The sequence below is a fragment of the Lagenorhynchus albirostris genome, chromosome 14 (genome assembly GCF_949774975.1).
Source record: "Lagenorhynchus albirostris chromosome 14, mLagAlb1.1, whole genome shotgun sequence".
Lineage (NCBI taxonomy): Eukaryota > Metazoa > Chordata > Mammalia > Artiodactyla > Delphinidae > Lagenorhynchus > Lagenorhynchus albirostris.
Window position 1 is genome coordinate 59,682,023 of NC_083108.1, and position 13,158 is coordinate 59,695,180.

General features: G+C 40.1%; 1 protein-coding gene across 3 annotated transcripts in view; it reads right to left on the reverse strand.

Annotated features, from left to right (window-relative positions):
- The window catches only part of PIEZO2 (piezo type mechanosensitive ion channel component 2), a 335,172-nt gene that overhangs the window by 204,978 nt on the left and 117,036 nt on the right, over nt 1–13,158 (reverse strand). For all 3 annotated transcript variants that reach the window (XM_060170424.1, XM_060170423.1, XM_060170422.1), the window contains exon 3: nt 9,500–9,625. In XM_060170424.1, coding sequence (XP_060026407.1) covers nt 9,500–9,625 — 126 coding nt within the window. The remainder of the gene's footprint in view (nt 1–9,499; nt 9,626–13,158) is intronic.

Here is a 13,158-nt window from a genome sequence, read left to right on the forward strand (position 1 = left end):
TTCTTATTGTCCTCTACTATAACCAATTAATGAGGAAAACCATCTTTAACTTTTTCTGGATGTTATACATCAAGGCAAGATCTTGACTTTAAATTTGATATGTATTTGGTGAAATTCTCTGATAGACTCTAGGCAACGATGCAGAAATGTTGCTTTTAGCCCACAGAGTAAATGCTACAATCTTAAGAGCTGTTCAATATCTCACAGTAAACTGACTCTTTCCAAGGATATTTCCATTTAAATTTGAGAAGAGGAACTTGCCTGAGTATGTTTATATCCCCAGAGTCAATTCTAATCTTAGAGTTCATAAGATGATAGAGGTGTATGCATTTCATGATAGATCAGCACTTTCATAGTTGTTACTGTGGATAGCTACATAGTTTCATCCTTTGGGTTTCTGCCTCAACATCCCTTCCTCCAGGAAGTCTCCCATCCCAGGCCAGACTAGAACTTATTATTCATATTTCCACTGATCTTTTTACATCCTCAATACCAGCTCTGCTAGTGGTGTTCACTCCTCCGTCCGCCTCCACCTTCCACCAGTGGACTGCAAGGCCTGTGAGGGCAGGCACACAGCAGGTGTTTAATAAATAGTTATTGCATAAATTCATCTGTGACAGGACTGTGGGATTGTAAATAACCTGAATTACTTGAAACTAATTTTCTTTGTGGCTGTTGTAGAATCTACTCTATGGAGAAACATTTTCAAAATTAACAATGCAAGATATCGTAATTATCATTGTTACGATTTAAATATGACATTCAAATTTCTCAGTTAAGGAAATAAACACAGAATAATATTTTTGGAAGAGTACATATAAAAATAAACATGAGATTGCAATGAAAATATCCTCCTGATTCTGCAAAACTAAAAAGAAGGAAATCTGTGTGCCGTCTCCTGATTCCTGTGGTTTATATGTCAAGGGTGCTTTGGTTTTTATTATCACCCTTTCGGAAACTACCCATCAACCCGTACTCCACTGCGTTGCTTCTTAACGTGGTTTTGGGGTCTTCAAGAATGATCACCCATTTAAAAATTAGAGATTGTAAACGAAGTAACAATGCAAGGTAATGAAAGAAAAGCTTTTGAAACCATATTTATCAACATGCAATATTTAAAACATTTGTCTGCAAATATAACATTTTATAGTAATATCTTTAATATTATCTATATACTCAGATCCTGCAATGGGGATCTTAGAAAATGTTTAAATGTCCCTAAACATGAATGTAAGAGAGAAATTATATCAGCAACTTCTTTGCCAACCTTCTACATCCTTGAAATATATTTTTAATGCATGAAATCAAGAGGATTGTTCTAAATCCAAATTTCTGTTTACGGAAAGAAATGTGTTTTATGTATGAATCCACATACCTAATCCCTAAAATATACACCAGTTCTGTAAGTCTGAAGAATAACTCAACCGTGTCATAAAGTTAATACTTTCGGGAATGGCAGGACTATTCCCGACCCAGCTGTGCTACCTCCACAATGCCCTTGAATGGTCCTTGCATCATACCGGGCCTTTGACAACACACAGTTAGAGCTTTATGTTGTCCGCCTAGCCTTTTGAGGTTAAGATTACTCCCGCACCACAGAGATTTGCCTTAGAGTTTTTATGGTAAATAATTTACACTAGAAATGCTGCATCATGAAATTGAGGGTAGGGAAATTGTTATTTAAGCAAACACAGTCGATCCCAAATCATCTGATATTTCCTGGATCTTACAGCAGGCTCGGTGGACATGGGGTGTGGAGCAGAGGGGCCCAAGGCTATTCACTGGAGGCGTCTCTCCTCTGAACCTAGCTATTAATGAGGCCCACCCCGCTCCCAGCTGTTTCCTCCTCTCCCCTCCTCGATACTTCTAAGGCCAGCTTTGTCTTTCATATTTTCACTCCTGACATCCCCAAATCCAAATGGAAATCCAAGTTTCCTTTTGCAAAGGAAATCAACACCAGGTAACTTTACCTGATATATCATTTTTAAAGAGAAATAAAAGCCTTCAGGTGGACGTGTCTTTCTCCTAATTCCTCATGAATTGAAAAGAAGGGAAATGGTAACAACCATAGAGTAAGATGTTCAGAGTCCACCCAGAGCAGGGGGGTCGGGCTCAGCAGAGAGAGGACGGACGTCCCTGCCCTGGAGCTGCTCTCACGGACTGGAAGGTGAGGATCCATGGAAAAGCAGTCCTCAAACAAGGGAGTCATCTGATTTCACCCTTTCATTTCCTTTTCTGCCGCTACTAATTCACTTATTCACTCTTCAAACAATTTGGGGGCAGGATTCTATCCATGGACCACTGTAGCAGATGCTCAGGTCACAAAAATAACACACGACAAACCCTCCGCTCAATCTGATCATAGGCTAATGGGAGAATAGACAGAATCAGGGATTATAACTCAGCATGAAAAGTTCCATGCCCGATGCTTAGAGTCTGGAGAGCTGGAAGGCCCTGACCCAGGCATTCCCCACGGCACACGTGACCCTGCCATGTCCGCATTGCTCACTCTTACGGGGAAAGATATTCTGGGAGGCCAATATCCTCACCAAGTGAAGTTACTAAGTCACTGCCAACCACGAATACTTCACCTGGAGCTGGTATATCAGATTAATTATCCTCTCACCCAGCACAGCTTCCAAATTTGTGTATCCTATTCTTACCTAGCCCTCACAATCTAATCCACCAAAGCCCGATTTCGCCATAAAGTTTTCCCCAGTAACCTTAGGAGGCCGCATGATGCCCGTGGAGCAAGGACACCTCGATTTGAAATCCTGCTGCTAGTTGAGTGACCTAAGGGAAGACACTTTCTGCCTCTGGTCCTCACCCCCGATCAGGAGGGTGGTGGTGAGAGCCAGTCAGGATTAAAGTGAGATCGTGTGAGCAAAGTGCTGGTTGACTTTACAACAACAAATGTTAGTTTCTTCTTTTCCTTACCTTTTCATCCTTTGTCTCTTGCCTCTAAAATTCTATGATATAGAAAGCGCGATAAATAGTGAAGAATATAGTGATTATATATTCCTCTGTGCTGAGGGGCAGGGCGTGGAGGACAAGCTTTCAGGGAGAAGAGGGAATGGGATTCCCAGCCCCGGAGAAGGGGTGAGTTCCTGGTAGGGAAGTTACTGAGGGAGAGAAAAAAGTACTGGCAGAGGGCGGGTGTCACTACGACCCTGTCACTGACACCACCTTGCAGCTAGAGCCGTCTCACCATTGTGGTTGCGGATCTCAACCACACAGCACAGAACAAACCCCCCAATAACAGAATTAGTAAGAAACTGAGATAAAGGGGTCACAGAGAATTATTTGGTATCATGTAAGTTTTGCACATTTCATAATTTCCAAGTTGAACCCACATGACTGTGTATAACTTGGTCTGGGTTATTTCTGCCCCCTTGTCGCTGTGTGTGATTTTAGGCAAGAAATATGACTCCTCTAATAATAGCAGAAACATTAACAACAACAGTAATAATAGTTTATAGTCATGGAGCACTTGCTATGGGGCAGGCACTGTGCCAAGTGCATGGCCTGTATTAACTCAACCCTCACAGCAGCCCTGTGAGACAGTGACCACCATCACCTTCATTTTACAGTCAAAGAAACTCAGGCACAGAGATGAGTAACTTACCCACAGTCACCTGAGATCCTAAATTCACTCATATATTGGATAGTATAAAAATTCTCATGAAAAATGTTTCTACCATAAAATGAGAGACTCTATTGGAAAAATGATGATAAAGTATATGTCACTCTACGACTATCACTCCAAGTGAATCAAGATACCAACCAGCCCTGGCCTACGAGACTTTCACCCTGATGGGGTTTCTCTTCCCCATGGTGCTCCCATCCCAATTCGCCCCCTTGCCCTGGGCAGTAAAAACTAATTGTATTCATCATTCCAGGAACATTGACTCATCAGCATCAGGTTACCAGAGTTCCCTTTCAGCCGTGCTCTCCACCCAGGCCTGGGCTCTGGAAAGCAGAGCATCTAGGGAGGGGCTCACTGCGCGCCCACCCCACCATCATCGGGGTGGGGTGCCGACCCGCCAGGCCCATGCCTGGCCCTGAGTCTTCTTGTCACCTGCTGAGGTTTCAGACGCTGGGTCTGGACATTGGAACCCTAGTGTTTTGAGGACAGAAAGGCAGTAGAATAAAGTACCATCAAGGCCTAGAATAACCTCTTGGTCAGTGGCTCCTGGGCCAAGTCTCCTGTGCTCTCAGGATGAGAAAAGTTGGAACTCTAGGTGCCCCTCCCCCGACAGGGGGGAGAAAACTGCTGATTTGAGGGGTCTGACCCTCAGGGAGAAACAGATCTAATGATGAGTCCAGCAATTGAATGAAGCAAAGAAAAGACACAATAGAAAACCATGGACTGAATACCAGAAACTCATTTAAACCCTTTGAAACTGCGCTACTCCAGAGTCCTAGGAAGTGCAGTGGAGAAAATAATCCTAAACAGATGATAAATAAGGGGTTTCACAGAGAGGAGGAAAGAGCAGGAAAGATCCCAGCTCAGACCAGCGGTGGCTCCGGGCCACTCACTCACCCTCTGAGCCCACCTTTTCATCCCTGTCCTCAATGCCACCCTCCCCCCACCTCCTCCAGCCTCAGCCTCATCCCCGCCTCAACCCCAAGTGCAGACTGGGCACTGCATTTATACAAAAGAAAGGCAACTCTCTGGAGAAGAGAGACCGTAAGAAGGCACAGCCCTACGTGGAGGAATAAGATGAGTCCCGGTCTCCGGCCGGATCCAGCCTGGAAGAGGGTGGCCACTCATCTCAGGCCCTGCCTGCATAGCCCGACCCACCCTAAGTGGAATGGGCTGGTGTGTATGGAGTGCCCTCCTCAAAGGATATTGGAGCCAATTTGTAACAAGAAAAAGGGAGTCATTAATCGGAAAAGGGATACAGTGACCCTACAGATACTAGGTGCTCTATACATAGTAGCTACTATCACCGCAAACCTTCCCTTCATAGTTTTGGGCTCAAAAGTTTCTTTCAATCAACAGCCTGCTTCAGCATAGCCCCAGCGTCCAGATTGGCCCTGCAATTCCACCAAGAGTGCCACAGGTCCGCCACTGAGGCTAACAGACTACTTCTATGGGCTCTGTAGTGACATAATTGAAGCCGGGTTTACATTGATTGAAACAGTATAGTTTTGACAGAATGAAAATATTTTAGTAAGCGGCACAACACGTTTGAGGAAAATTCACAGAGGTGCCCCTGCCCCATGGATTACCTCACTTACCTGTGAAAGCACCGTTTTGGAAGTGAAGGGGGAGGGGTGGTAGGGCCCCCTTCTGCACAACAGCATCTTTAACAAACGCGCCAGCTGGTCAGGCACTAACTGGGCTGGTTTGAAACAGCGTTCACTATTGCCAGTGACTATTCACAGGGCTCTGGGGGGAAAGAACTTTCAATGGCTCAATGTTTATAAATGCTACTGCTGTCCCCCAAACACACGTCTCAGATTACTGAGGGATGCTGGGAGCTTTTGCCAGAACTCGGGTGAGGGTATATGAGTTTTAAACGGGGAGAGGAGTCGTTAGGGAAACCAAATTAAACTCATATAAATGAGCGCTTGGTGGTTCGGAGTCTGAAGACCACTTGAGTAAGATGGGGAACCCGGACCTGTCTGGATTCCTTCATTTTAATTTGACAAAGTCTCACAGACAGAGAAAGCATTCAGAAGGCACAACACAGCCGGCCAGGCACTCTGTGTCTTTTTATTTGAAGTTTTGCTACTTTACCTCTACAGCTGCCAAAAAAAAAAAAAAAAGGCTAAACTTCAAATGTGGGATATCAAAATAGCGGAGTTTGTGTTTACAACTCGGATGGTGTAATCGAAACTCCAAATGCTGGAGAAACAATAACACGAGTGAGGCGAAGTCAGCCAGAAATGAAAAGTCAGTGTTTCCATTACCACGCAGACAGGGTTTTTCAAGAGTTTATATAACTTGATCGTTAAAAAATGCTCCAGGCTGAAAACCTGGTTTGTGTCAATCTTGGACGAAACTAGTTTGCAAAACTCAAGTTTGTTTGCTCTGCTTTTTTATCCCTTTTCAAGAATGTATTGCTTTGAAACACTGCACATGAAGCTGAACCAAAAAAGTATGTAGACCTTGTGAGCCAATGGTGTTGCAGCATCACCCGATTTTTGGAAGAAACTGCTGCTTTCTCTATGTAGACTCACCTTCAAGGTGACTATGGCACTCAAATCCCTTTTCTAACTCATTCTTTTGTGTCTCCCTTCTCTGCGGTGACTTCAAAGATATTGGAACTTCACATTGGAGCGTTCGCTTTTGTGGAAATAAATTTCAAATTGGAATTTAACTTGTTAGGAATAAAGTTTACTGTTGTGATTTTCATTATGTTGGCTCGGGTGGAACAGAATAGAGCTTTTATATGGGGACGTCAAAAAGGAAGGAAGGGGGCTTCCCTGGTGGCGCAGTGGTTGAGAGTCCGCCTGCCGATGCAGGGGACACGGGTTTGTGCCCCGGTCCGGGAAGATCCCACGTGCCGCGGAGCGGCTGGGCCCGTGAGCCATGGCCGCTGAGCCTGCGCGTCTGGAGCCTGTGCTCCGCAACGGGAGATGCCACAACAGTGAGAGGCCCGCGTACCGAAAAAAAAAAAAAAGAAGGAAGGCAGTACAATAGACTTGTACGTGTTCAAGACACATCACCGTGAAGAGGGCAGTGGAGGTCAGCTGTGCATGAATAAAATGATCTAGGGAAGCACAGTGTCTGGAAGCCCACATATTTGGCTGGGAGGTTAGGAAAGGCGGGCCTAGCTCTCCAAGACTGGGTTGCAAGAAATGCCCAGGAAGAGGCATGTCAAGAGGCCAGATCTGACTGGTCTCTGTCCTTCACCACCAAGAAAGACAGACTTCATCTTCCATCCAAAGGGTCTAAGTAATTTGGATTCTTGCCTGGGAAGGAGCAGATAACTCAAGAATGAGCTTCTGTGTGTGTGCATATGTGGTGTGATTTGTGTGTGTGTGTGTGGTGTGTGTCTGCATGTGTGTGGTGTGTGCATATGTGGTGTGTGTGTATGCGTGTACATGGTGTGTGTGGTGTGTACATGTGTGTGTGGTGTGTGTTTGCATATGTGGTGCGTGTGTATGCATGTGGGGTGTGTGTGTGTGTGTGTGTGTGTGTGTGTGTGTGTGTACTTTAAGTTTGTATGTCTTCCTGTCCGTCTCTGCCTATGCCTTATAGGAGAGACTCCACAGTACATTCGTTTGTAAATGCGGAAAATGGACTTAACATTTCACATTAATTTTTTACTTTCACCTTTATAGAATTATTGAAAATGTTATTTTGAATAAAAATAGAAAGACATAGACTGTGGATTGGAAGAAACGATGTGCTCACACCCTAATTTAAGCCCCCTCCAGCACAGTCCTTTCCACAGCATCACTCAGCACCTAAAAGTATCTGCAGACACAGGCAAGCTGTAGTTTATAAGCTCAAATTTGAAAAATCTGATGAGTTGTAATATACCCTGTGATGAAATACTTTCAGTGATAAAGAGAGCTCATTATTCATGAAATAGCCTTTTTTTAAACAAAAGACAATATTTTATTTTCTACATTGCAGTAGTATGAATTATTACTCAAGAGAAAGTAAATAAAATTTTGACATCAAAACGTTATTATATATATAACATTATATAGTTGGTTATGGAGTCTCATCTGGTATACCTACCTATTTATTTTTCTTCAAATTCAGCTTTCATTTTTGGGAAGGTGGCAAGCTTCCAGACAACACTTACGGTTAAAAATCCTTCCTTCTGGCCCTAGGAATGCCTGATTAAGAACTACCCAAAGGATTTTTCATTAAGAAGCAATACAAACTATCATTGCTAACATTTCTACTAAGTCCAAAGAGACTTGAATCTGGCCAAATGTAATAAATCCTTTTAATCATTATAATAATATAACTAAAGTACCATTATTTAAACATTTTATTTTATCGAGTTTTTAATAATGATATGACTTTCATCAAGCATTAAAACCACATCTTAACAATGGGATATTATTCAGCCATGAAAAGGAATGAAGTCCTAACTCAGGCTACAACATGGATGAAACTTGCAAACATTATACTGAGTGAAAGAAGCTGGATACAAAAGGTCACGTATCACTTAATTCTGTTTGGATGAAATGTCCAGAGCAGGTATAACTACTAGAGGCAGAAAGTAAATTAGTGATTGCCTAGGGATGCATGGAGAGGGAAAGAAGAATAACTTCATGGGTGCAGGGTTTCTTTCTGGGGTGATGAAAGGGTTTTGGAATTAGATAGTGGTGATGGTTGCACAACCCAAAAACCACTGAACTGTGTTCCTTAAATGGGGGAACTTTATGGTATATGAATTCTATCTCAATTAAAAAAATAATAACCATATCTTAAATCATCAGATCTTAAATCAAGAATCATTTTGATAGGCACTATTATCCAAGGAACTCAGCACTCAATAAAATGGCCAGAATGAATGCTCACTCTAGTTCTGTAAAGTTTAGCTCTCTAAAAGTTACACGGTGAGGGATAGTGAATAATTTATGACTACAGATTTTACTAAAGAATCTCTCACTACATTTATGTTAATACTATTTGATCCATGAAGAATTTTGATCTGGCTTTTATTTTACAGGGAATGGTTGGTTTGCTTCACTTCACTTGTGCTAGCACTTATGAAAGATCAGGAAATTTCAAACCTACAAATGGGTTCCTCAGCGAAAAACTGACCATTTGAAAACTATTATTTTAGTCTATTTCAAATATTCACTTAAAACACGTGGATTGTATTCCATCTACTTGAAATGCTTCTGTTTCTTTCAAATGACAATCACACAGTCTACAAAAATGGAAGTAGAATTTATCCAATGGTAGGTTAATTCTGGAAAGATGATCCTACCTAGATAAAGCATATACGTGTCGACGTTTTCAGATCAAAACCTCAAAATATAATGTGTATAAGGTATATTTCCTTATTCATTTCCTTATGAATAGCAAAAAAATCTCCCAGTTTGAAAAAGAAACTATCGTGTCATTCACATTTTTCCCATAAAGATGTACGAAATCTTACATTATTCTTTACAATAAGCCTGAAGTCACTGTCGTATTTATTTGACGTTTGTACTCGTATTTATCTTATTAGATACTGTACATGTCTCATCTCACCAGCCATAGTGGAAGCACCAGGGTCTGTACGTAAGTCTTGATTTTTTTTTAGACTACATCCAAGCATAATGTCTTACATACAGATCACAGTCTAATATCTAATATATGTTGAAGATGCATGAAATAAGTTGTTCACATTACCCCATTGTCTAGGCATATAAATTTCTTTGAATGTATTTATAGTGTATTAGATTGACAAACGGCCAAAAAGTGTCACAAATTTTGTAATGTCATCATTGCCTAGATTTCTATAAGCATTATGACACATAGCTTTGTTATTCGCGTACGTAATATAAAAAAAAAAGCCACCATCATACTCACAGTTGTAACCAGGTGCAATGCGGTGCTGTGCCTCCAGACTTGCCAACGTGATGTGGAAAATTATATGCAGCAACAGGAAGGAAAAGCTGGTGAAGCACAGAGACTTTAACAACCGTCCTGTGTGTCCTGGGAAGAAAAGCACAGAGATTATGAGCAATCCTGAGCTGACCACGCTCATTCTGACCTTCGTACCAGTCCACGTAGAACGCATTTCTACATTACCTATTGTGTAGACTGACTCAAAAGAATATGAAGTGTAACAATGACTCTCTTAATTATTAGTCTAAAGCTAAAAGCATCTTATTCCCTTTGTAAAATTATATAAACACTGATTAAAAATGCGACATGAAAGAAAGATGCTTTCCTATTTATCACAGGATATGTTACCACAAAACGGAACCACTAGAAAGCCTCTGGTCCAGAAAGTTTTATAAGGGAGTTCTGCCAACTTTGGTGAAACAGATAATCCCTGTCTTGTAAAAACAGTTCCAGAGAGTAGAAAAAGAAGGAAAGTTGCTTAAAACATTTTACAATTTAGAGTAAGTTTAATTTCAAAATTAAATAAAACTAGAAAAAGAAAGGAATTTATAAGCCCATTTTACTTATGAATATAGACACAAATTATCTGAAAAAAATATTTGCTCACTAACTGAAATAGCAAGGTAAAATGCAATACATCACAATAAGCTAGTATTTATTGCCAAGAAAGAAATGTGGCTTAATAGTAACAAATCTGTAAGGATAAGTCATATACTGGTAGGCTGATATGATAATTTTCTTAATGGATATGGAATAAGAATCTCATTAAGTTCAAAATCTATTTACAGTAAAATAATACAACACTCAGAAAACTAGGAATAGAAGGAAATATCCTTAAGATAATAAAGAATTGGGACTTCCCTGGTGGCACAGTTGTTAAGAATCTGCCTGCTAATGCAGGGTACACAGGTTCGATCTCTGGTCCAGGAAGATGCCACATGCCACAGAGCAGCTAAGCCCATGCACCACAACTACTGAGCCTGCACTCTAGAGCCCACAAACCACAACTACTGAGCCCACACGCCACAACTACTGAAGCCCACGCTCCTAGAGCCCGTGTTCTGCAACAAAGAGAAGCCACCGCAATGAGAAGCCTGCGCACCGCAACGAAGGGTAGCTCCTGCTTGCCGCAACTAAAGAAAGTCCGCACACAGCAATGAAGACCCAATGCAGCCAAAAAAGAAAAAGAAAAAGATAATAAAGAATTTATGCCATAACTAAAGCAAATATCCTGTTTATGGTGGAATTTTAGACATAGTCGTATTAATATCAGAGAACCATCAAGGACACTTGATACCCTTGCCACTTGTATCACTGGTTGTACCGGCCAGTGTTATAAGGAAAAGAAAGAAGAGTTGTAATAACTAGAATTATTTACAAATATGATCAAATGGAATTATTTGCAGATGACATCATCATCAATATAGAATGTCAAACTGAATCCACAGACCAACTATTAGAAAAAAATACACAAAAATGATTCAGATGCAATATCATCTTGCAAAAATAAATATATCTCCTCTGCATTAGCAATAATCAGATAGAAAACAAGATACAACTTAAATTAGCAACCAAAACTGTATTGTAAATGGTTTTGTCAATGTGTCAGTCTAATCAAACATCTGATCAGATTAAAGTCTGTAATGAACTGACTTTACTAAATAAAGATATTTTTCTTGATAATCTGGGCAAACTGATTCAATCAGCTGGAAGTCCTGAAAAGAACAGGTGATTACCCTAAAAAATGAAGCTTAAAGGTCTAAAATGTCATAAACATAAATACAAATATAACTAAAATGTCTCATTTTGTCTCACTTTTGATTTATGAGTTTAGCCAAGGGTTTGTCAATTCTGTCGATCTTTTCAAAGAAACAACTTTTGGTTTTGTTGATTCTCACTATTGTTTTTCTATTCTCTGTTTCATTTAGCTCTGTTCTCACCTCTATTACTTCCTTCATTCTGCTAGTTTGCAGTTTAGTTTGCCCTTCTCCTTCTAGCTCCTTAAGGTGTAAATCTAGGGTATTGATTTGAGATCATTCTTTTTTGATAGTTGTTTACAGCTATAAATTCCCCTGTGATCACTGCTTTTGCTGCATCCAATAAGTTTTGGTATGTTATGTTTTGCTTCCATTTGTCTCTAAGTATTCTTTAATTTCCCCTGTGATTATCTCTTTGACCCACTGGTGTCTAAGAATGCATTGTTTAATTTCCATATTTCCAATTTTCCTTCTGTTATTAATGTCTTAGTTTCTATTGTACTTTGAGAAGATACTTTATATGCTTTCAATCTTTTCAAATTTCTTGAGAATTTTTCCATGGTCTAACATATGGTCTATCCTGGAGCATATTCCATGTAAACTTGAGAAGAATAGGTATCCTCCTATTGCTGAGTGAAGAATTTCATACTTATCTGTTAGGTCTAGTTGGTTTATAGTTTTGTTCAAGTCTTCTTTTTCCTTATCATTCTTCTATTTAGATGTTCTTTCCAGTATTGAAAGTGGGCTACTGAAGTATCCAATTATTATTGTAGAATTGTCTATTTCTCCCTTCAAGTCTGCCAATGTTTGATTCATATATTTTGGGGTTCTGTTGTTTGCTGAGTATATGTTTATAATTGTTACATCTTCTTGAATTGACCTTTTATCAATGTATGATGTCCTTCTTTGTAACAGTTTTTTTACTTAAAATACATTTTGTCTAATACTAATGCAGCCACCGCAGCACTTTTTTGGTTATTATTAGCATAGAATATCCATCCCTTCACTTTCAACCAACTTTGTCTTTCGATTTTAAGTGAATCTCCTGTAGACAACATATAATTGGGCCATGTTTTATTATGTATTCTACTCCTTTTACCTTTCATTGGCGAGTTTAATCCAATCATGTTAAAATAACTACTGATAAGGATATGTTTTTGTCATTTTGCTATTTTTTTCCTGTATGTCATACATATTTTTCCCTCATTTCCTCTGTTACTTCTTTCTTTTGTGTTTTTGAAGGATAAATTTGCCTAATATAAGATTTTTTTTTTAAAAACATAGAAAACAGTTAATTAGTTGATTCATTTTTTACATTGTATATATTCTTTTTAAGATTCTTTCCATTACAGGTTATTACAAGATAGTACTGAATATAGTTCCCTGTGCTATACAGTAGGACCTTGTTGTAACTATCCTATTCTAACCCCATAACTTCTTGCTAACTAATAATAAGACTGAATTAATTAGTTGGAGTGTAATACCATCAGATATATACTCTTTCAAAAACTTTTTTTCCCTCCTGATCTTGCTTCCAAAGACTGTCCTGGTTGCAAAGCTGCTGCTGCCCTGAAGGCATCTAAAGTCTCCTCCACCCCATTCTATCTCTCTGACCAGAGGAACTGGGGGAAGGGGTCCCAAGAGCTAAAGACTAAATGGGAAATCTTGGTGAGAAGAGACCCAGAGGGGGATCCTCTAATTCTGTTATAAACCAGTGTAAGTCCTGGTCTCACCCCCAAGCTACACATGCGTGGAACAGACCCAAAAGAGCTTTCGGAACTGAACTACGATACAAAGAACCACACAGGTCCCAGACCGACCCCTGAGGGGTACGTGCACAAAGCAGACCCAAATAGAAAAGCA